We start from the raw sequence: 25,462 nt of genomic DNA, 5'->3' as shown, positions 1-25,462 counted from the left end.
AGTGTGGCGAGAAACATTTTCATATAATTATTATGGCTAATTAATATTTATTAACCGAGTCCAGGACAACCTCCATGTCCATAAACACTGGCGAGTCCTTGGCAGGAGACCAAAAGTCATGGCTAATGAGGCGACGTCCTCTAAGCGGCTTAATATTCCCCTTTCCCCCTGTCTCTTTTCTCCCCTCCACCACTGATAGTTGAGCTGAAGTAGAGGGGATTCTTGAATTCTTGAATGGAACTAGTCAACTCTCCTGGGGGAGCTACTTAAAAGTTGGCCAGGTTGAAACTACATGCAGTAGATGGCCCTTAACAGCGGGAACTGTTCTATACTATTCAGTAAAACTAAACTTACAAAATAAAAAAGGATAGATACTACTGACCTGATTTTGTTATCAGTTATACATGTATATTAAATAAAGGCCTAAATTTTTTAGCGAAATATCGAAAATGGTTTTTTCATTGTCCCGTTTAAGGACCTTTAAAGAAGTTTTCCACCCAATAAAATTCAACCAATATCAATCATTTTGACTTTTTACAGCCATGACGACAATAAAAAGACGAAAAATAATAGTAATAATAAATTTATTGCACATTTATTTAAAAGTCATAAGGCCAATTACATGGAAACCGTTTTTTGTTCTTTGCCCTTAATTAAGAAATTGCCAATGCGGAAAATAATAATTAAAAATAAGCCGAGAACCGTAACGTTCAAAAGGATACATTTCCCTCTCCCTCGGTCTCAGTGCTGCCTGTGTCTCGCTCTGGGAAAATTAAATGTGCCCGAGAAAATAAATAAAATTGAAGAACAAAAAACGGGGAAAACCTGGTGAAGAGCTGGAAAAGTCTTTATTTTATGCACATCATGCAATAAGTTTTCGTTTTCTTGTTTTATTTTGCTCTGATTTTTTTGTGTTGAAGTTTTCCTTCGCATTTTTGTTGCTTTGTGATTTTTCTCTGACCATAATTTATATAACATTTGTACAAAAGCTTAAAGCAAGAATGGTGAATATCGAACAGTTGGCAAATTAAATTCAATTTTTGTACAGAATGTCGTTAAATCAACGTGAAATAGCATCTTTATTTTTAAGATTTTTTCAACAAATGCGCTGGAAAATTAGGTTGACGAATTAAATGCCTTTTGTATTATTCTTATTGTTTTAAAGGTCAAAGATGTGGTAATCTGTGCTCTGTTTCTTTTTTTTTTAGGTAATCTTTATTTTCAATTTATAAGCATTGGCCTTATGTTTTCTCAATAGTTTAATATATATTTTTCATTTGGTCGCATTGTCGAAGCTTATCGTGTACAAAAAAGTCCCAGGACTCTTTTTCTTTCGGGGTATTAATTGTTTTTGGTCCAGAAAGTGGAGTTTAAAACGAGCTTTCTTTTCGCTGACACATTTCCATCCAGTTGTTTATGTACAGATATTCACTTAACACATTTTACATTCATCGCCGCCCTATAGTTATCCCTTTCTTGTGCAACTGTTTTTGTTTCTTTTATTTGGTAAAACGTTTCAGTTGTTGTTTGCTGTTGTTTATCCGTTGGTATTTTCAAGTAATTTTTCACGCATTTCTGTGGCTGCTTTGCGCCTCATTTTTCACGCCTGTCCATGCGTCTGTGTCTGTGTGTGTTTGTGTCTGTTATGTGTGTGAGTGTTAAGCTGCTTAAATGTTTTTGTCGCTTCCTTTTGCAACATTTGCCATTTTTTCGCGCTGTGTTCGTGTGTTTCAGTTGCTGCTTTTCTGCATTTACAACACTTAAATTGTAAATAATGCTGATTTGGTTAACGAAAGAGACGGCAACTGTGACAGGCGAAAGAGACGGCCGAGTGGAAAACCCCAGTGTTCAGTTTTCGAGTGTGTAATGGCCAAAGCCACTTGCCTTTGTGAACAAATTTGCGTTTAAATGGCTCATGTGCTTGATGCTTCCCCCTACTCCATTTCCTTCCCTCCCTTCCACCGTATTTTCCACCCTCAACCATTCGTTTTAATGTATTTTTAAATTATGTTGATTTCGTCTTCTTTAAGTGAGCGGCATAAAAAAATAAATAAATTACCAGCACTTTTTTTATTTTACCAAAGAAAGATGGCTCAAATGAAGTGAATGTGTCTCACTTGAGGCTGATGTATGTATTCCTCATTCTCCCAATTTACTTATTTTTAGAATACCGACATTTGGCCTTTTCACTAAATCAATGCTGCATTTGTCAAAACGGATTTAGCTGCTTGCAGGCTATATATTTTTTCGGAATAATAAAGCAAATACTTAGGTGATTTTGATGGAAATCAGAGTAAGCACTGTGCTTGCGGTCAATATCTGAAAGACTGGTCATAAGTGCGCACAAGGTAAATACTAATATTTAAGAAAAACAAGCAACGCGGCAAACAAATAATCCATTCATTCAACATCTGTGCATCCCATGAAAAACGTTATAAACAAAATCGCCTCCTGTATTAAAACACTTTCATTATGTTGTAAGCATTTCTTTTCAAACGATTCCCCAAAAGCAGGAAAAAACGTTGCACAAAAGTCCGTTAATATATATTTTTCCACTTGTGCAACGGCGCGCTGATGAAATGAAAGTATTTTGTTTTTGCTTTCTTGTACAACTTTTTGGCAGATTTTTCATCACACAGCAAAACCAATTATGCAACGCGCTCGGCGATGACCAACAAATAAAAGGCAAAAGTAAAATCAATGTCACAATCAAGTTGCATAAATAAAGCTCAGCATCTGCTCCAAGCTCCCAAAAAGTACAAAAATAAAATCGATTGGCATTTCCAATTTCCGTTATTTTTACGGTTTGTTTCTTACATTTTACATCTGCGTTTACATAATGCACTGAAATGTGCACTGTTTTCGAAACAAGTTATTCGCCTACCGTTAAGCACAAATGAAAGTGAAATCGAAATCGAAGTCGGAGTCGAAAGACGAAACTTTACGAATGATCGTGATGCTGCAACGATGCTTGAAAAATGTAGTCCTATAGAAAAGAAATATGTAAATAAAAGTACGTGAGCAAGAAACGAAAGCAAAAGTTGACCATGAAATCTGTGCAGAAAAGACTGGGCAGGATTTGCATATTTATGAAGTTCATGAGGTGCACAGAAAGAAATGTGTCATATCTTGGCACTTCAAATTTATCTTTCTGGTCTGGTATACAATTCCGAAGTGGCGAACTTTTTTCCAATAAATATTTCATGCAATTAACATTACTCTAAAGCACTTTTTCACTTTTTGTTTTACATCTTTCAACCTATTTATTTTACCCAAAAACAAAGTAAATTTACTACGTTCGGGCATTTTCTTGCTGTGTATGTAAATGTATGCCGAATGCAGGCTTTCTGGCTGAGTTGCTAATTAGCATGAGCGACTAGCCAAGCGAGAGCTGCAAAAGTTGCCGCTAATCAAGTTGGAGGTCAGTTCGGCAGTTGTCGGCTGTCGGTTGGCAGATTTTTTATTACGCAACTGGGAAGAGTGTGGTCGCCGCGAACTGGATGTCCCGCCAACCAGTTTTCCCGACAGGACAGCTGACCTTGCGGGCCGTCAGGGTGAAAACCTGTTGGGAAAACCGCTGGTGGTGTTACCTAATTCAAACAGGAAGCGAAGCTGCCAGCTTTAAGTAGTCAGTTTCTTGTATTCGAGCACTCAGACCCATGGGCCAATACTCAGGAAGAGGCTATCCAGCTCTGTGGGCTCTCTGATTTCTTTCACTCGCACGAAGCACAGTAACAAAAATTGCAAAAAAAACATCTGTTGCTCTTTTACTTATAGATGGTGAATGCGGAAACTATATGTACTTCTGGTGATCGTTCGTCGTTTGGCTGGAAACTTACCATTGACACCAGCAACAGCCAGCAGCACGGCCACCAGAGAAAGCCGCAACATCTTGGTTCTGGCTACGTGTACGGATCAGCTATATGTATATCCCGATTCCGGAACGAGATATAGGAGAGTGTGTGCGAGAGATAGGGAGATCGGGGCGGGCGAGACGTCCGCAACGCGCAAGTGCAAACCGACAACTGAACGAGACCCGCGCCCGAGAAATTGCAAGAAGCCAACGCGACGCCACTCTCGACCAACTCCAACTCTCGGGGCCAAAACCACTCGATCGATTGTGGCCGACTCAGCTGGCTCAGCGGCTCCGATCCGCTGGAAAAAAGATTCGAGAAAAAGCAAGACTCGAAACGAAATGAATCCGAAAAGGGTTGCAACAAATAAACGGCGGCAGATCGATAAATACTACCGGATGTTAAATATATTTTCGACATGAACTAAACAAATTTGTCGGAACTGTTCGAAAAGTTCTTTGAAATTCGTAATGCAAGATTGTTCTTGACTTATTCCAGCGAGCCCTGGTGAGAAAAGGGGTTTCGATATTTGAATTGAGTTCTGACCCACAAATATTATTGATTTTCCCTGTTTCTTTAAGTTCTAATGACTATGAGCCCGTTTTGCCTGTTGCTAAAAGGGCGGACAAACAAACAAAGGGTAAATGCTTTCTGATTAAATGCTTTATGAATGCCGGAGTTTTGAGCAAATAGAGGATTATAAATCAAGAAAAAATGCTAATGAAATCGGGTATGCCACCAATTTCAAATTTAAATCCCCCATTTTACGCCCACACCTATACCGACTTTTGATGATCCGATGTTGGACTCATTTAATCAATAATACGACCTTATTCGTTTAAATAGATTCCAAGACCTGAAAATAATTGATAAATTCAAGAGGGGCACGCTTAATTCAAAATACACATTTTCAAAACCGTTTACAAGGTCAGTTAAAAATATAGAGGATTTGAAACTTTCCGAAGATATTTTGTAAAGTGTAAAAAGTATAGCCTTGAAACTTTGCTTTAGGGTAAAAGGACTTGTCAATCAGCTGATAATTCAACTTTTCCAGCTTTAGAAAAAATGTTGAAGATTATAAACTAACAACATGAATCTTACAAGCCGTGCTTATTTAATTATAGCCTGATCAGACGAAAAATCTGACCGAATATGTCCTGTTTATGAATACAATGAAGAAGTATAAAATGTTTTGTTTTTCAAGAAATTTGCTTATATTTTGTTGTTGATTGTTTTGAATTTATATAATTTTAAACGCTATTTAATTAGTAAAATCCGCAAGGGATTTAAACGTTTTCGTTGTGTTTTATAACGCTAAGTGTGTAATTTTGACTATTTAATATTCAAGTCCTTAAATACCAATTTTCAAATTACCACAAAAGTGGCATGACAAACATAAATTTTCTTTCGGTTCAAGTCTGATTTCTGTACTGAGTCTCGGCAAATGACCAACCCTGATATCTGAGTACTAGGTGCGGTCCCCTTAACGATGGATCGTAGGCTCAATTGTTCGTTCGCTCAGCAAACAATCTCAATTCACTTTCGTTTGAACTGGTTGTGGGATGATTCAACTCGACTCAGTCGAGTGGAATCGAGTGAATTTGAAAACGAAACAAAAGCCGGTTTTGGGAAGCGGAGAAGTCTGCGCATGCGTGCGCATTTCAATGAGCCCGCGGGCGAAACAATGTGTCTGTGGATGTGGTGGCGACTGGGGCCGATTTCGAATTATGCATATTGGCCATCCCATTATGCTCGCCATCCATATGCATGACGACCAATCTGCCCAAACGGTCGCCGCAGCCAACTGAACAAGTTCTCGGTCTTCTCGATTGTGGGCCACGTTTGCATACTAATCAAATGCTAATCTCAGATTACTGTATCAGGTACTTACCTGGTACTCTTGTATGGAACCCCTCCCTGGAAAACAATAAAATCCAAGTCACATCGCTTTATACCAAACAATTTTAAGAACCATTAGGAAACAACCATTTAAAAAGAATTGGAATTCAACTGAGATTTTCCCACCGAAATTAGTAGTTCTTAATTCTTGTCGATTCTTATAGGAATTTCTGCTTTTATATGGTAAGTTTAAGTTTAAAGGTCTCTCTAAAAAATAATTTTTAGGTTTAAAAAAACATCGAGTCATTGAACAAGATAAGAAAAAGGTGGAGATATGCAAGCACCAAAGCGACGTTTTGAACGCACGCCATCTAGCGGCGATTGCCTTATTTGCTCATAACTTCTTTAGAGATCGTTAGACCTAAACAATTGGTTTTAATAAACTAAAAAAAATCTCATTTGCGCTTTAACGCTAGACCGTATTTGGCGCAGTTCGCGTTTATAGATTAAAGGCGAAGAAAGTATACTTTATTATAATAAACGGTTTAATTTTTAAACGCAGTGCAATTATTTTTACCACAACACTTGGAACATAATATAGCTTACAAATTGTTCTGATAATTTTTCCGTATTTAAGAATGCAAGAACCTATCGGAAGTGAGACGTGGAACAAGTCTCGGAAATTCGAATCCGTGTGAAGCTTTCGGAAGTGCATTACTCTTCTTTTGCGGTATTACTCTTCTACTTTGCGAAAGTATTATTTTGCACTTGTCAAATTTTTATGATTAAAATTCGGAATTCAAATACAGTTATTTCTATTGGACTGGTCCATAAATACATTTTTTCTGTGTTTTACACTTAATTGGCTTCATCGTGTCTGTATGCACAAGTGAAGGGCAATTGTCTCGTTTCAAATCTAGATTCTTGGCAGCATTATAGCGGCAAACTTACTAAGAAAGAGAAACCAGTTATTTGAATACTAATCACATTAAAAGCAAAAATTATAACTTACCAAAATAGAAACAGAATACCCTTATATTTACGCTGAGATCTCGGAAACTACAAAAGCTAGAAGGTTGAAATTTCCCACACATATTAAGTCTTTTGACAATTTCTGGATGAAAAAAAGTAAAAATCTTTTTTAAGCTTTTAAAAAATAAAAAAAAATTAAATAAAATATTTAATAATAAAAAAGGATTTAAATATGTTAATTAAAATACAATACTTATATATAAGTATGTTGCTTTGTAAAAGCAACAAATTTTACAGTCAAACTTGGTTATTCAACCAATGAAATTGTTATCTGTGTATATACATATATGGCATATCAAACGAACTTTTAATTTTAGTTGAAATGTCAATATAACTTGAATTAATTTACGTTTCTGTTTGTTATTTCATGGAATTTTAAGCGATTTGATTTCCCTTTTTTTGTTTTGTTCTAATACACGGATGAAAACTTCAATTAAAATAGGGATTAGTCTGACAAAATATATTTTTTTCCGTTTGGAATTATACCAACAATATTTTACTGCAATTCTGGGAGAATATTTCCCTTTATTTTAATACATACATATGTTATAATCCATTTATGAAAAGCCACTTTTCGGATGGAGGAGAAAGTATTCAGCTTGATGATTCTCCCAAACCAGTAATCAAGATTACATGTAAATATCTGAACAAGTTTTAGTTTCTCTGAATATTAAATGAATACACTCATGGATGTTTTTGGACTCGTTGAATTTCCATTTCGTTTTCGGTAGAATTATGTGCATTTTTCGTTGGCTCCCAAAAACTATTTCCCTGAGAGTGGGAATGAATGGGTTTTCATTCCAGCCTCCACACACTTACTGTGACAGAAAGTTTTGTTTTTCCTTTTTTATGAATATTCAGTCACACACTTTCAAGCCCTTGCACGCAGTACGTTTCATAAATATAAAGCAAACTACTTGCAACTTCAATCATTTTCATTTTATGTTTCTTGAATAAGTTTATGCGTATATTATGAAACACTTTAAAACGATATTACAAATATTGATCCAGATGCAAAGCCACATACAAATTGCGAAAGAAAATACGCACCGAAATATTCTAATTAATCACAATTTTTGTCATGCAGTCTCGTCTGAAACTGTGTATGCGTGTGGGCAACGAACAGTTTTTGGCCATTTAAACCAATAAATATGTAAATTTTTCATAAATTTAATTAAATTCACTCACAAAGAGCTGAGTCGCCGCTAACTGCAGCGAAAGTTGTGGCCCGCCCCCTCGTTTTCATCCGGAGGCCGAAGAAAAAAGTAGCAGTAGAAGGGAAAAGAAATGGAAAAGTATTTTTTGCGGAGATCCATGGCTGAGTAGTTTCAGTGAATGCGAGAGAATAAAAGTTGGCAAATGTATGCAAATATCTATCGCAGTCGTTGAGTTGAGCGGATCTCGCTTTTTGAGTTCCGAGTCTGCAGGTGCCAGATGCTTGACGGACGGATAAACCGGCGGACGGAGAATGAGTTTTGGAATGGTGCCCAGCACTTGGAAGAAATCATATCATATCATATCATATCATAGAAATCATGATAGAAATCCTTTAGGGCTAGTATTCAACCCAACAAAATGTCGTCCAAAACAAAAAACTTCATATGAAAATAGCGTCAAAAAAATTTGTTTCATATGAAGTTTTTTGTTTTGGACGACTTTTTGTTGGGTTGAGTTCTAGCCCTTAGTCAAAACATATCATAAAAACTTAAATGTTAGCATTGAATTATGAGATTATAATAAATTCCCTTCATAAAAATCGCATTATACAAATATACCAACCATTTTATGAAATTCCTGACAAAAATCATGGCAACGTTAGTAAATAGTATGTTATATTTTGAAACTATTTAAAAGTAAACAAGAGAGAACGCTATAGTCGGGTGCCCCGACTATCAGATACCCGTTACTCAGCTAAAGGGAGTGCGAAGAAGATGGAGATAAAAACTTTGATCCGCCGTAACTTTTTAACGAATGGTCCGATTTAAAAAATTTCTTCTACATTTCGATAGGTATTCATAAACACAATAAAACTGCATTTTTACTTTTTCGAAATATTGAAATTTTTAAAATCGTATATAAGCGATTGTGCGCGTTAGAGGGGGCGTGGCACCCTTTTGAAACAAACTTGCGCTGCGTAGGAACTCCTAGAATCTGCATGCAAAATGTCAATCTTCTAGCTTTTATAGTTTCCGAGATCTCAGCGTTCATACAGACAGACAGACAGACAGACGGACAGACGGACAGACAGACGGACAGACGGACATAGCTAGATCGACTCGGCTAGTGATCCTGATCAAGAATATATATAGTTTATAGGGTCGGAAACGCTTCCTTCTAGCTGTTACATACTTTTGCACGAATCTAATATACCCTTTTACTCTACGAGTAACGGGTATAAATATAACTATTAAAATAAAATTGTTTTAGGTATGTACCCATATAATATATCATTAAATTACTAATATTTCTTAATTGGGTACATTACAAGTTTCTGTCAGTGTATTCTGGAGTCTGTGGCCAAGTTACGAAAGTTTTTCTGGGCCTGACGATGCCGATGATAAATGAGAATTGTCAGAGAATTTAACGATTTTGACTGACAAAGAAGCAGACGAAGAAGCGGATGAACTTTCATAGTTTTGTTTATGCCAACAAACACTGCAAACAAAAGGCGATGAAAATGCAAGTGAGCGGACATGGAAATTAAAATCAACTGAAAGGACAAACGCATGGCTGCGCAGGAATGCAAGAAGCTGGCTGGAGGTCACAAGAAGCACACTCTTGTTCTCGGTTTGGGACATATTCCATTAACACTCACTCAATGTTCCAGCGATTTTGGCCCATTGTTTGGTCAATTAAGAAACCAATTGAAATCGCTGTTAAATGGAAAAACATTTAATTATTTTATTTGCTAGAGAGTAAATAAAGCAAGGGTTCGTTTTGGTACACACGCTCAGAAAAAAAAATTTCCTTAATTTAAGTCCATTGTCCTTGATTTAAGGAATAATGGCTTTAAAAGGGCTAAATAAGGCTATACATGGACTTAAAAATTTTCAAGAAGACTGACGTTCTCAAATTAAGTATTTATATTCTCAATTTGAGGAAATACTGATTTTGTGGACAAATTTTGAAAAAAGAAGCCTATTTCTTTCACCATGTTGTTTCTCTCTTATTTGTCCCCGTTTTTTGAGAAAAAAATCTCTAAAAAGATTCAATTCCAAGGTATTTTATTTAAAAAATTGGTACTGAAAGTAAGTATTTTGTACTTAAAGTGAGTACTTGGTTTTATTTTGAGTAGAAAATTCTCAATTTAAGTGCACCGTTCATGAAAAATTCTCTCTGTGTACATAATAGAAAATGCATCATCACTTAATAAACACTACTTATATTATTAAATACTTACATTTGGGATAGAGCATAGAGATAGAGATAGTTTTTCACACGTGTGTCGTGTGAGTCGTTAGCGCACTCCAATATGCTCGCTTCACTTACTCCGAGAAACTGGCCGAAAAAAAACGAGCCCTTGACGAGAGCCGAAGTGAACTTCTGTAGCTTGCCGAAAAATTTCAGAGAGAATGTCTCTCTCATTTTTTTTTATCTCTGAGACGAAGTTGAGAACGATTTCAAGAATGCTTGGGTATGATTTCAAGAGTGTTCATGCTTGATTAACGAAATCTAGAATGATGTATTCTCAAAAAGCCAGATCAAGAATGCTTTTATTCTTGATTTCAAGAACGTTTGTGCTAAAAAAAGTGAGAAGACAAAATACTGAAATCAAGAAGATTCGTTCTTGGTTTTTTCGTTCTCAAGTTTTCTCAGTGTTCGTAAAAGCAAATCCGCTTTCTCGACTGCTTTAATTTATCTGAACGAGTAACAATTACAGAGTGCTGTTAACGCAAAGAATTTTGATTATTTCATCAGCTGTTTGGGTATAGTTCAAAGGAAAAGTCAGCTGTGATTTCGTTTCTTCTTCTTAGTTGGTTTTGGAAAATCAGCTGTCATTCTATCAGCTGTCATTCTATCGAGCCGAAAACGCTTAATAACCTCTTCCCATAGAGTCCATCCGTTTGAGACGGTTGGGATTTTTGACGAATGTGATACTCGTGTTCCCACAGAACTCCATCCACCATCTACCATCCAATAACAGCTGACAGCTAACAGCTCAACGTTAACGAAGGGGGATTTCAACTCGGAAAACTGTCGTAAAATTGCGTTCTCCTAATCCTTTTTCAAAATAATACAATAAATAGCATAAGATAATGGTTAAAAAACATATCTGAACATTTTTAGATATCCTATAACGAGTATGCATATATATTGCTGACTGGGGGAGAGCCTAACCTCCAGTACCCCACACTCCGCTCTAACTACGACTCTGTCTAGCCAATATTAATATGACAAATTTGTAAACAAAACCAAATTTTTGCTGTTTTGGTAATTTATTGCAACTTTGGAACTTTTTAGGAGTACATAGTAACCTTTTAATAAGTATTAGTTATTATTTACGAAGTGCAGAACATATTCTGAGACTTCGCTGCAAACATTGATGTTTTCGTTCACAGAACAACTTACATTTTGGCCCACACATAACAAACTACAACTAATTCAACGATAGCCAAAAAACAATGAACTTAGGCATTATTTAATTTTTTCCCGCCACAGATTTGATTTGTTCTCGTAGTCAACGTTCCATTTTTCACAGTCAAGAGGAAGAATTTAGAGTTGCACCGAAAAAACATCGCCTAACTAAAAAAATATTACATCAATAAAAATTAAATTAAAATTAACTTTCGGATAAAAGAGGCCGTCAAAATTGGATGGCGGACTAACTGGGAAGTTTTCGGAACGGCAAACCTTACGGACCATCAGTTCAACGGATGGTGGATGGAGCTCTGTGGGAAGACTCTTTTAAAGGGTATATTGTATTCGTGCAAAAGTATGTAATAGGTGGTCGACCCCATTATTGATCAGGATCACTAGCTGAGTCGATCTAGCCATGTCCGTCTGTCTGTTTGTGTGAACGCTGAGATCTCGGAACCTACAAATGTTATTGGGCTTCCTACGCAGCGCAATTTTGTTTCAGCCGAACCTTATTAAAGTTGGTCGTTTAAAAAAAGTAAAAAAATTCACTCAGCTGAACAGGAAAGATTCAACATCATGATTTGTGGAAAATTTAGAAAATTAAACTGCAAACTAATTTCCCAAATCAACTACTCTGATTCTGTTTACCTAATTGGAAAGTGAAACTGAAAAAAATAAACGATGGCTTAACAAAAATCCTTTGTGAGTGAATGGATTGCCTCGTGATTAGCCATGGGCTCGTTTGGAAAATTGGTGAACCTGGAGCGAAAAAGGGGAAATGGGACTGCGTTTTCCGGGCAATAGGGGTGTGGAAAACTGGACAAACAAATTCGAGTTTATTGCGAATTAGAATAAAGCGAAGTCCGCACGGCCATTCAAATCGAAATCAAATTGAAGCGTCGCTCTAAATCCGAATCTACCCGTCCCCATCTATTTCGACATTGGGAAGCACAACAAAACTACGAATTGCAATGAAATGCTGGCTCCTGGCGAAATTCGAGGGCCACCAAACACCACCAGGTCAGCCTGCAAATCAGGCACATTAATTATGATGAATTGGAGCGAAACTGCAGGCAAAATGGATGGGGAGGGTGGCTATGTGGGCGTAGCTGCAGAACAAAACCTTTCTGCAGCCCGAAGGTGGACACGTCCATGTGGATGTACCCTTGAGGAGGTACTATGATTTTCATAATTGGTTTATCCTTATGAAAACAATAAGGAAGAGGATCTTAAAACCAATACTCAAATATCTTTAATTTTTTACACAAGTAGGAGGGGGAAATTATCCCCTATATCCCCCCGTGGGTCCGCCCATGGAGAATGGTATGGCAGAAATCAGATGAAAAAATAATTTAAAAAAATGTAATCTCATTTTTATAACATAATAAGTAAATTCAAACAAAATGTACTACAATTAATCGAAAAATGTAAAGAAATATATATATTTGACACACTTTATCCTATTTTTTTAGTAGTATTTTTATTCCACTACTAGATATTTCAACATTTTTCACCATTTTCACTTCCAAAAATTGATTTGAAATTCTAGAGTATTCAAAAGGCAATATAAATATGCGCTGCGCGTTCCAAATTGAAATTGGATTGGAAATATTTGCACGAAATTCCAATTCTCATTTTCAATTGACGCGGCCGATAATGCTGGGCGATTGTTTCGTCACGAGTCCGCTCCCTCCACCGTTCCGTAACGGGGGGCGGTATGTTCTGGGCGATTCTTTCGGGGTGGCATTACCAGTTGCAAATTGGAGCTGAGCTCCTGTTTTCCTGCAGCTCTCCACTCAATTACAGGCCCTTTGTGTGCTCACAGCATGACTCCGACTCCAACTCCGGACTCGACTCGACCTCGGTCCCATTCACCACATGCGATACCTCCGTAACCGAATCCAAAACCGAAACCTAAACCATTCCCGGTGCCGAATCATCCGTCAGGAGGTCCGGCCTATGCGTGTGTCTGTTTATTATTTGTTTGTTGGCTCCTGGTCAGTTGCTCGGCCGTCCACCGCCGCGCCTCGCCCCCTTTTAGAGTCGCGGGAGATGGAGGTGGCGAAGAAGTGGCAACAATAACAGTTGGCCACAACGGAGTGGCTCCTTGCCGGCGAACGCCCGCAGAGCGGAGAATAGATTAAAGGTAAGCAATGCAGCGCGTCAAGTAAGGCACAGACACCAGCTCTAGGGCTCAAAATCACTGGAAAAATAAGAACACCAGTTAACACAAGTTATCGTTAATCCATTAATTTTTGCAAAAGCGACAAATGAAGCTATGTATGTTCGGGAAGCCGAAGTTCATATACGCTTGCAGATCGTTTCCATGGCAGCTGAAGCTTGTAAAAAATTACAAACTAATATCAGACAAAAAACAAAAACTTGACATTTTGATGCACCGGCACATATGTTGAAAAAACATAAATTATGTAGTTTTCGCATTATTTTGAGATTACTTTTTAGATGCTTTCAATGGGAGCTAAATATATATTATAGTCCGATTTTTATAGCATGTAGTTCTAAATTCTTTTTTTCCTCTTTATTGAATTTGGAATATGTCCTTGGGACAATCACTAAATGGTATAGGAACGGGACACCTTACCTATAATAATATTGTAAATAAAATGTTTAACAATCATGTTCGGAAGAAAGGGAGGTCCAAAGGGTGGTTCTAAATTCTGGCATATGAAAAACAAATTACTTGGTAAAAAGCGGGAAAATCAGGAAAATGTCAGAGTCCATGCTTCGGAAAAGACAGAGAGCAAGCACTCTTTACTGCACAGTGGGGAAAAAGTCCGTTTTTTGACATAAACTCTAGTTTTAAAGATAGGGCCTTGAAAATTATAATATATACTCCCTTTGCACAAATAGAATTACGGTTCCTTCCATTTTTTGGATAAACTATACTGTTATAAAAACACCACCCACAGCCACCCACCCACCACCTCTGCATTATGGTCAACGCCCTAAATATGTTCAGAATATTTTTTTTTTAATAGAAAACATACACCAGTCGGCATAATTATTTTGACAGATTTGAATGTTAACTGTACTCACATTTTGAACTTTTAATATAAATTTTTGGCACCTATAGAAAAAGCACTTCAATTCCGTTTAAATGACACAAAAATGTTCTTAACCCATCCTTTGGAACTTTTTCCCCATAGTGCGCTCTTGAAGATATATCCCAAAAGACGAAGAAAACTTGTGATTTTCTTAAATTAAAGATACCGAAAATAAGAGAGTTGATAGGCGTAGTGGCAACTTATGCTTAGAAAAGCCTAATTTATCGAAATAAAATGGTGGCAGGCCTGTGTAATTAATAAATAATAAATTGAAAACTATTTTTTCTGTACGGAATTTTTCTTCTGTGCTATCGAAGCAAAATTTTTGGGGTGCCAGAAAAGGGATTGTACGACGAGCGGCAAGGCACAAAAGATGAGATTCAAAACGATCCCTGGCAGATTTACGATTCAGAAGGTACTCATTTAGCCGGTCTCTTTTCAAGAAATTTACATAATTTCGCATGTGCGGGTGGGCTTCACTGCTCGCATGCTTCGCTAGGATTCATGAATACCTTTGAGCTGGTGGACGTGGATTCTGGCTAAATTACTGGACCTCTCCAATAGGCCAAGAATGGCAATCAAATGTCGGAGCTGATGGTGTGTGAATGAATTATGCGAATGCATCACGTGATTAATGAGTACTCAAAAGCAAGCACTTAAGAAAGCGCAATTAATGTTGCGATGGGAATTTCGTGGAATTTTAATTATTTCATATGCGACGGAGTAATGACACCTACATATAAATGGATTTGTAAGCAAATAAATCCCAACTAGATGTTTGAAACATTTTATTAATTAGCTTTTTAATTAATTCGTACAAAGAAATATATTCGTAATGATATTTCGGTTTTTGCATTTATTTAAATGCGCTTTGTAAGCTATAAATTAATCCAAATGAGTTTTATTAACTGAAATCCCAGCCCACTGCACATAAATTAAATTGGCGGAGACGAAGGATAAGCACATAAAAATGAAAAGAAATTGAAAATAAATTATTTAATAGAAATGAAAAGTTTTTCGATTTATTTTGGTGTTTTGCTGTGAACTTTTGTGCACGGCCACATAATTCACTTTGGCTCAAGGAGGGCAGAAATTTTTTAAGGACACTGCCTGGGCAGCAGGTGCAGTGGCATAAATTTAAGAGATGGAGTCTGATACAAATTTAAGAAATAAGAAAGCTTTGCCCTGACATGGATTGCCCAACTGCTTTCTTTCGTTTGCTTGGGACGACCAAATAAGGTCAAATAAAATACAAATTGGGGCCTGAACAGTGGTCGATTTACAGGATTTATATTTATCATATACCTTATTCATTTTATACATATATATCAAAATTAAATAGTTACTTGTGTCATTCACAAAATCGTTAAGATACAATAATTTTAAAGTCACAGCTAATTTAAAAAATCTGAATTGGAAGTATTTTTTGCCGCTGATCCCACACCACCGACTACTTTTGGCCGTTTTGAATGGAAGCGATTTACACCTGAAAATGATTTAATTTTTTTGGCACCCTTGTTTACTCACTTTCTGTGCGTCTGGCCCGAAAGTGTATTAAAGGAAAAAGTGACAACAAATATTGTTACGTCCGTGCACTCGGCTTTTGTCCAGTAAAAGAAGCACCCGGCTAATGCGCAGAAAATTGGCCGTAATTTCATTTTACAGCCCAGACATTCCGCCCACTTTTTTCCGTTTCTCCTCAATTTTTCAGCCTCTTTTCGCCCGTAACTAATGGAAGCGAAGCTTACTTTACTTGTAAGCAAATATTTGCAGGTGAAACAAAGCTACCACCCCCACTCCTACGCCCCTGAAAAGCCACCTTCCGCCGACCCCAAAGATTCGCGTTCTAAGCTGTGTGCGGATTATCAGAGCAAACAAACAGGATGCGAGGGGTTAGAAGGGAAACCCCCCAAGGGTGGTAGGAATATGCCTGAGTAAAAGGTCGGAAAATGTTACGTACGGGGACAGCCCAGATAAATCGCGTAACAAAACCGATGGAAAAAGAAACTCTTTCCATCTGACAGTTGACATTTCGTGATCGAATTTCGCGCTAAACTTCAATAATATTGCAACCAATTCGATTCCAGCACAAAAGCAGAACAAAATGTCTCAACAACCGAAAACAATTTAGATTGGGAACTGGAAATATGTGTAAGTTGACATTGAGTGCATTTTCAAAGATCAGCGGAACATATCTGAGACTTCCCCAAATAAAAAACAAGAGAGAACGCTATAGTCGGGTGCCCCGACTATCAGATACCCGTTACTCAGCAAAAGGGAGTGCGAAGGAGATGGAGAAAAACTTTGATCCGCCGTAACTTTTTAACGAATGGTCCGATTTACAAAATTTCTACATTTCGATAGGTATTGATAAGTACAATAAAACTGCATTTTTACTTTTCCAAAATATTGAAATTTTTAAAATCGTATACAAGCGATTGTGGGCGTTAGAGGGGGCGTGAAACCCTTTTGAAACAAACTTGCGCTGCGTAGGAACTCCTAGAATCTGCATGCAAAATGTCAATCTTCTAGCTTTTATAGTTTCCGAGATCTCAGCGTTCATACAGACAGACAGACGGACAGACGGACAGACGGACATGGCTAGATCGACTCGGCTAGTGATCCTGATCAAGAATATATATAGTTTATAGGGTCGGAAACGCTTCCTTTTACTTGTTACATACTTTTGCACGAATCTAATATACCCTTTTACTCTACGAGTAACGGGTATAACAATAAATGTATTTATACATACCTAGTGAAATAAAAAAATGTTGGTAACAAACTCGTTTCAAATAAGGAAGTGATATTATATATTTAAATTATTTATATTAAAAGCTGCACAATTTAAAAAGTTATTCAATTTAAACAACAAATGTATTTCCGATCGTTAAAAAAAAACAAATAAACGATTTATTGTAGTAATTACAAAATTTTCAAAAGATGTTGTAAAAGAGTAGGTAAGTATATATTAAGTAAGTTTTTTATTTTGTTAATCATTACCCATCGATTCGTAAGAACATTTTTAAATCATACCATTCATTAAAAAGGTATGAGCAAATAATGGAATGACTGCGCTACTGCATTTCTCTATGTCATTGGCACTCCATTTAGCTGAGTAACGGTTACACTATCCAACATCTAAAATTTACCTCGATGGATGCTATAATTTCAGAAGTTTGCAACGCAGTGAAGGAGACGTTTTCGACCCCATAAAGTATATATATTCTTGATCATCATCACTAGACGAGTCGAACTTGCCATGTCCGTCTGTCTGTTTCTACGCAAACTAGTCTCTCAGTTTTTGAGCTATCGGGATGAAACTTTCCCAAAAGTCTTTTTATACCCTTCCAGAGGGTATTATGATTTCAGTCAGAAGTTTGCAACGCAGTGAAGGAGACGTTTCCGACCCCATAAAGTATATATATTCTTGATCAGCATCACTAGACGAGTCGATCTAGCCATGTCCGTCTGTCCGTCCGTCTGTCCGTCCGTTTCTACGCAAACTAGTCTCTCAGTTTTCAAGCTATCGGGATAAAACTTTCTCAAAAGTCTTCTTTCTATTGCAAGTAGTATATAAGTCGGAACGAGCCGGATCGGACAACTATATCTTATAGCTCTCATAGGAAAGATCGGAAAAAAAAACTTTAAAAAATTCTAGCTTCGGTGCTTTTTAAAATATTACCTTTATTATATTCACAAGAGTATATTATTTTTTAAATATTTCTGAATTTCGAATAAAATTAATAAAAAATCGGACGACTGTATCATATAGCTGCCATAGGAACGATCGGAAAATTAATGGGAATATAATAGGAAATAAATTATTGCTTCGTTGGTTTTTATTGTATTCTTTTAAACTCTAGGATATAACTCTTTTCAAATATTTTCGAATTTCGATTTTAATTTTATTAAAATCGAACTACTATATCATATAGCTGCCATTGAAACGAACGCAAAATTAATGAGAAATAATAGGAAAATTAACATTTTTGCAACTTGTAAATTAATAGGAATTATCTGCAAGGGTATATAAGCTTCGGCTGGCCGAAGCTAGCTTCCTTTCTTGTTTTTAACTGACTTTTAAATTTAAAATGCGCACCATTGACCATTCTTGAAAGACGACAAAAGACGAAATAAAAATTGTTATTTTTTTAAATAAAAGTCTACATGCGTAGTGGCAAATTATGCTTCAAAAAGACTTATTCATCGAAAGAAATTGTGGCAAGCCTGGACAAGACATCTGTTGGCCAGTGTAATTAATAGCATTTGGATATAAAATAAGAAGATTTTTGTTATGATAAAAATGGAAGGGGCGCTTTAATAGCAATTAAATTCCGTAGCCTCACCATATCTGAATGTAGTAGCATATGGACATTTTTTTACGCATATATTTTCAAGTGGTTACAGAGGTGGGGGAAAAGTTGTTTCCGAAATTAGGCCCATTATTCCAGGTTTAAAAAAATGTGTTGCTCGTGAAAAGTTTTCATTGCTTTCCTTTGTGATTCCGTGCCTGTGCTGATCCTATAGCTGATTATGAATTATTAGCTGGAAAAATTGTATTTAATGATATAATTTTTGTTGGGATTGAATATTTTAAATTTAAAAGCAAAGTACATCTCTTTTCTAAATGATCAATGCCGATGAAACTGCTAAAGATATATATATATATAATGTATATTACTTTCATTAGTGACGCATTTGTTGCTTAAAAGATGATGTCAGAAACGAAACCTCCCTCTAATATTCTAGTCAAAAGAAACAAAGGCTGATTGTTTGCGGACGGCAAGTCATCGAAGGACCTCCTAATGCCGGGACATAAATCAAAAAGAATTAATGCTCGACCTTCATCAATCAGGGCGGTTAACAAGGCCCATAACGTCATTTAACAGGTTGGCCGAGAAGCGGAATTGAATTGAGCAATCGGAATTAACACGCAGCGTTTTTCCAGCCGAAAGGAAAGCGGAAAAGCGAGTGCCCGAGCGAGTGCCCGAGCGAGTGTGCCAGCACTAAAGTCTAATTAAGTTTTCATGCGTCCTTCGTGCTGTTGGCCTGAATGAATGAATGGTCAACTTGATTAATTTGAGGCAGCTAGACAAGCATTAATAATCCGGTTAAAGTGTGGCCAACACACACGCTCCCCCACACAAATGTAAACACACTTAAGTACCGCTTGTGGCAACACCAGCAAATAAATATAACGAACACAGCAGTAAACACAAACTAAGTATAAAAGTCAAAACAAAGCCACAAACTGTTGGCACCACACGCAGAAAGAGACGTAGATGCGGCTTAGAGAGAGAGAGGGACTGTGCCAGCATTGCAGCAGCGCAAAAAAGATGGAGACATCTTGCGTTATATCGCCTCTATAGCGCCCTTAAGTATGCAGCCTTTCGCCATCACAGCTTCAATCGTAACTAGTAAATAAGCAAAAATTTAGTTGACTAAAAATCAAATATCCTCGAGCGATAAGCAAAATAATGCGGAAATAATGATTTTTGTTACATGAAAAATATGGAAAAATTAGCCATATGATTACTCGAAAACTGTGTTTATTTGTCCATTTTTGGTCCGATTTCTACCAAAATTTCTAGGTAGGTGTCATATTTTTCAAATGTAATAAATTCTGATGCATATCGGAAACATGCAAAATATATGCGAAGAACTGGAGGCTCAAATTTTTCAGTAAACACGGCGAGCAATTTATTGGGTTTCTTTAAATTTGAGAAAAAATTAGATATCTCAGAAATGACGAAAAGAAACATACAATTTCTTTGGTTAAATTATGTTGGGTTTGAAATGGTCAATCTTGAATAGTTGAGTTTATTTTATATTTTATGCATGCATATGCAAATATGAAAATTTAAAACTATATTTTTATTGAAACAAACTTTGGTGTTTTCGTAAATGATTTATATTTATCCTATAAAAATAAGCAAATATGCAAAATCCGAGGTCTACTTATAAGCAAGCAAACAAGAAAGGAAGCTAGCTTGCAGATCATTCTATTAATTTACAAATCGCAAAAATGTTAAATTTTCTATTATTTCACATTAATTTTTCGATCGTTTCTATGGCAGCTATATGATATAAGTAGTAGTTCGATCTTTTTAAAATTAAAATCAAAATTTGAATATATTTAAAAATAGTCATATCCCAGAGTAGAAGAGAATGTAATGAAAATCAACAAAGATATAATTGTTTTCCTAATATTTTCCATTTAATTTTTCGACCGTTCCTATGGCAGCTATATGATAAAGTGATCCGATTTTTTAAATATTTAAATTGAAATTCAGAAATATATATAAAATAAAATTTCCAAGAGTAGAAGGTAATATTTAAAAAAACACCGAAGCTAGAATTTTTTTTAACGTTTTTTTTTCCGATCCTTCCTATGGGAGCTTTAAGATATAGTTGTCCGATCCGGTCGGTTCCGACATATGCTTCCTTTCTTGTTTTTTTAAATTTATTTTTTTAACTATTTTATATCCGATTTTTAATTTAATTGTTAATGTTAATTTATATGAAAATTATTTATTGACACTAATATTTCACAGATACTTAAACTTACCAATCAGGGTTTTGGCCTCCGCTGGGAATCGAACTTGGACCTCAATCATCGGAGTCGAGCACTCTAACCAGTAGGCCACAGAAGAATTATTTTCGAGAAGGAAAATCCAGAGACTTGAAATCAGCATTTAACAAAAAAACGGAAAAACATCATCTGCAAAAGCGGGATTTGAACTCACGACCCAGAGATTATGAGTTGGATACTCTAACCACCACAAGTCCAAAGCAATAGTTGACCTACAATTTATAATTGTATTTTAAAATACATGAAGGAAAATAATAGTTGTGTTACGATATTAATTGTGGTGTCGCTATTCAATGGCCTAAATGACCTAAAAAATAAAACAACAAAATACATGCATACAAATAAAATAGTTTTGCTACGATATTAGTTGTGGCGTTACTACACACAAACAAATTTTATTGCTAAAATTGACCTATACGGATAGTTAGGTAACTATAAAAAATAGTTACGTGTATTTGGTTTTTGCTGTTGTGAAAGTAACTATTTAATTGGTAGAATTGACAAGTTTTGGGGTTGGGGACTGTTTGACAATTGTATTGGTTCATTTTACCAATTTTTTTTTAGGTATTAATTTGCCAAATAAATTAAACATTAAAATTTTTGTATATGTTGTCTACTATTTTAATTGTTAAATACTATTCAATGTCCAAAAAAACAAAACAACAAAAATCATGAAAAATTCAGAAAATAGTGAGCTACTATTTTTTTATGTCGATTTTACATAGTTTGGTTTTTTGTGTGTACCCATTTTGTGTTGGTTGGAACACTTTGTGTACATCTGGGACAACTGTGCTGCATACAACAAGGCCTAAGCCCATAAGATGTCGGTTTCTGGCCAGAAAATTGCCTATTGGTTTTAATTGTTATTTGGTCTAAGTTCTTTAAAAATGAACGGGACACAAGTTAAAACTAACTAAAATTGATTAAATTATCCAACATACAGATCTCTTTTTCAAAATGTCGTTTTCTAGAACTTTTCGAAACAAAATTTTTAGTTTTCCCCATGCAGGAATCACCCCCCACTCGGGTGAAAAATTAAAGGAATTTTGGTACTCAAAAAGTATGCAACAAAAAAATTGTTCTTATATCACCCCCCACATAAAAATCCTAGATCCGCCACTGGTAACAACCTACAGAGCTTAGAACTCTGACTAGCTAGAAATAAAAGTTTTAGTTTATCGTTATAAGTTATAGATTAATAATACAATAATAATCCAAAAATATGCCACACAAGAAATTTGTTGACTTTAGTTGTATTGTAGTTTTTTTACATCAAATAATTTTGTTAAAAAAGGAAAATAAAAGAGCAGCGGCAAGCAACCGCACCACCTGCGAATTGGTCACCCTTCAGTCGCACGACCACTGCGCCCCCAGAGGCTTTCTATTTCCCTTTTTGTGGGAAATTACTGGCGCGGCAGTGTGTGAGGTCAGGTTCATAAGTAAGTCAATAAGTCACTTGGTTAATGACAACAACAGCCAGCAACAGAATTTGTGGCACTTGTCAGCATAAATGGGAATTTCTCTCATCTTCTATCTGCCTTCCTTTCGGTTTGTCAGCGGAATTTCCTCTCCGGCTGCAAGTTTAGCAACATCTCGTTGTCAACATCGCTTAATATATGTTTCAAATTAAATGTTGCCCATTTTTCTTATATTTAATGTGTTCGGTAGCTAACGTTTAAGGTAGAGGTAACTTATGATAAATTAGTAATGCTAAATTAATAAATATGCTAAAAATATTTGTTTTTTGTTACTTCGATATAAATATTTAATATTAGAACGCAGAAAAAATTTATTTATTATTTTCTTTGCCTTCTAATTTGGAAACATGGTAATTACAAATAATTATTTGTAATTTATTTGAAAAAAATAAAAATTTGATTTGCGAATTCGCAAATGCATTTGTAATTAAAACCGAATTACACCTTTAATATAAAACACTTATTATTAACTGTAAATATTTAATATATATATTAGTTAAAACCTACTTATCTGGCTTGTACAATTTGTTGAGCCCTAACGTAGGACTCCGTAAACTTAAAGCGGGAACTTTTCTCTCGCTGAATTTCTCCTTGCGTGCCAGCTGAATCTGTCTTAGGGAAATTATCCCTCTATCGTGCTGTTCTTTTTTTGTGTGCAGACACTCGCCAGGAGTTTTCTGGGCATTATGCGAAAGTGCCGGCTAACTGGATTATCCCTGGCCATGGTCACTTAAAGGTTGGCGTTAGGGTGGGGAGGTTGGGTGGTTTTGCTCTTTTTCCCTGCTCGTTGTTTTCAACGAGAAAATGCGATGCAGTCAATTTGATGAATTTTTCACAAATTCCATCTTAACGTCAAATTGGCCAACATTTCTTTTTGTTTTTCTTCGGGCTTTCCTTTGCGTTGAGCCGCGAAAAGCGCAGTGGGTTGGTTATATATAAATATGTTTTGTATTTTTTTGCCCACCTCTTTTTTGGAGTTTTCCACTATATTCCCCCTTTTCCCCAAACCATTCCCGTGATTGATGCATTGCGCTTGTAAATTTGATGCTGGCTTGTGGGAGTTGAAAACTTGGATGCAAGAACGGGTGCGCTGCCTCCGAAAACAGCCAGGGAATTTCCGCGGGTGGAAAATCGAGTGGGTGGGCGGCGGCATGCAAAGTGCGCGAAATTGACTTTGCTTTTGCGGGCGCTGACAGTGGCATTGCGGCTGAAACGGAGTGGGAAAAGGTGGAAAAGCGGGCGAGGAGCGCAGCAAATGATGAATGGAAAATGTGTGGAAAATTGTTAAGGCAAAACAGTGGGGGCAGCTGCAAAAGAAATTGTGAAATCTTAGTTGAAATTATTATAAATTAATGGCTATCCTTGTGACCCAGTTAAGCGAATGTTTTTTGGTTTGAAGGGGAACGTTGAACGGAGAGTGGAGAACGAAGAATAGTGGTTGGGAAAAGGGGTTCGGTTTGCGGGTCGAAAATGTGGCCAACAGGGCGGATGAGTGACCTGGGAACGGAAGCCGACTGTGGTCTTCTGCTGCGTCGTTCATTGTGCACTGAGAATAAAGGAAGTTGCACACTCGCACACACGCCCAGCAAAAATCCTTAAGAGCCGAAATGTAGGGATCACAAGGAGGTGGAAAGCAGGGGGTGAAAAGTGGAGAAGGTGAAAACTGGGCGGAGCTCTACATCCTAATGTCGCCTCGGTTTGACAGTTGCATTTTTAATGCTCGACATAATTAAGTTTGGTTAGCAGAGCAGGGATTTATCTTTTGTGTGTGTGTGTGCTTAGTGAGCTTACCGAAGTACAGTGCATCCTCCCTTCGGCCACTGCCACTGCCACTCCTTTTACTGGCTAACCACTTTTGGGAATTTTTGCTTGAGTTTTGGAACAAAGCCAAACAAAGCGTACAATGTCAGTGGGCAAGTTTTGGCATCGATAAATGAACTAATTAGATGATAATTTCAATACAAAACGCTAACCCAAAAATGGTGAAACATTAAATCGAACAAAAGAGCATGACATACTTGTGTTAGTACTCCATGAATAAGTTGATCAGAATGAGTGTAGAAGTTAGTGACTGTCACCGAAGAAGAAAGTACATTCATTTAATTTTTGATATAAAAACACACATACTGCAATCCATTTCAATGTTCCGTTATATCATGATTTAAATTTTACTAGGCAAAATCATCGAAATGCCACCTTGGATTTCCGGTAAAGGTCCCTGATTAAGAAAAGGGTAAAAAACTATTTTTACCGATTTTTTTAGATACTTTAGTTTTCTATCTTGAGTTCTGATAGACCGATTTTAATAGTGAAAGAGTAAATTGACTAAGAATATAATACCTTTCTCTTTGCACAACATTTATGAAGATTGCACAGAAAGAATTTGCATTTTAAATTTGTATGGAGCGTTTTACTTTTTAAAATTTTTCGACCCTTTTTTTGCACCCAAAATATTTTGTTTTTAGTTTTAAAATCTTTTGCTTTAGAATGGTCGTTTAACATGTTTATTTTCATTTTTAAATGTAAACAGACAGGCAGACAGACAAACAGACAGATAAGATATCATTGACCAATTAAAACAAAAGGTAAGCATAGAGCTAAAATGATAAATAATGACTTAATCCCAATTTATATGAACCAATATTGAAATAAAACCGAGACATTCCCCTTTGTATTAAGCGTTTATATGGCAGCTATAAGATATAGTTGACCGATTTGAATAATTTTTTTTTTCAAAAATCAAGTTAAATTAACAAAAAATATTTTGAAACTTAGAACCCTATAAGTAATTTATTTATATTTTTTTTTCTTAAAAAAACAATTTTTTTTTTTCTTACAAATTTTCTACAACAAAAAAATTTCACTAAAAAAATTCACTTTATTATGTTTTTTTTTTCATATTTAATTGCCTTTAACAATGCCCCATCAAAAGATATTCGATATAGGGCTCCGCTGATTTAAGGCAGACTTTTGGCTTTTTCGCCCCACTGTGGACCGTTCCTTATCCGATTTTTTAAAAAT

General features: G+C 36.2%; 1 protein-coding gene across 2 annotated transcripts in view; it reads right to left on the bottom strand.

The window, feature by feature from the left end:
* Cda4 (chitin deacetylase Cda4) overlaps positions 1-21,003 on the bottom strand; it is a 66,411-nt gene extending 45,408 nt beyond the window's left edge. Inside the window, exon 1 of one of the 2 annotated variants that reach the window (XM_070219060.1) lies at positions 20,940-21,003. In XM_070219060.1, coding sequence (XP_070075161.1) covers positions 20,940-20,988 — 49 coding nt within the window. In that variant the 5' untranslated portion in view covers positions 20,989-21,003. Of the gene's footprint in view, positions 1-3,839; positions 4,014-20,939 lie in introns of those variants that run through there. The other variant, XM_017153034.3, reaches the window with a different exon arrangement.
* Between the last annotated feature and the right edge of the window lie 4,459 nt (positions 21,004-25,462).

The sequence above is a fragment of the Drosophila takahashii genome, chromosome X (assembly GCF_030179915.1).
Source record: "Drosophila takahashii strain IR98-3 E-12201 chromosome X, DtakHiC1v2, whole genome shotgun sequence".
NCBI classification, from domain to species: Eukaryota; Metazoa; Arthropoda; class Insecta; order Diptera; family Drosophilidae; genus Drosophila; species Drosophila takahashii.
This window is presented reverse-complemented; position numbering and strand designations above follow the sequence as displayed.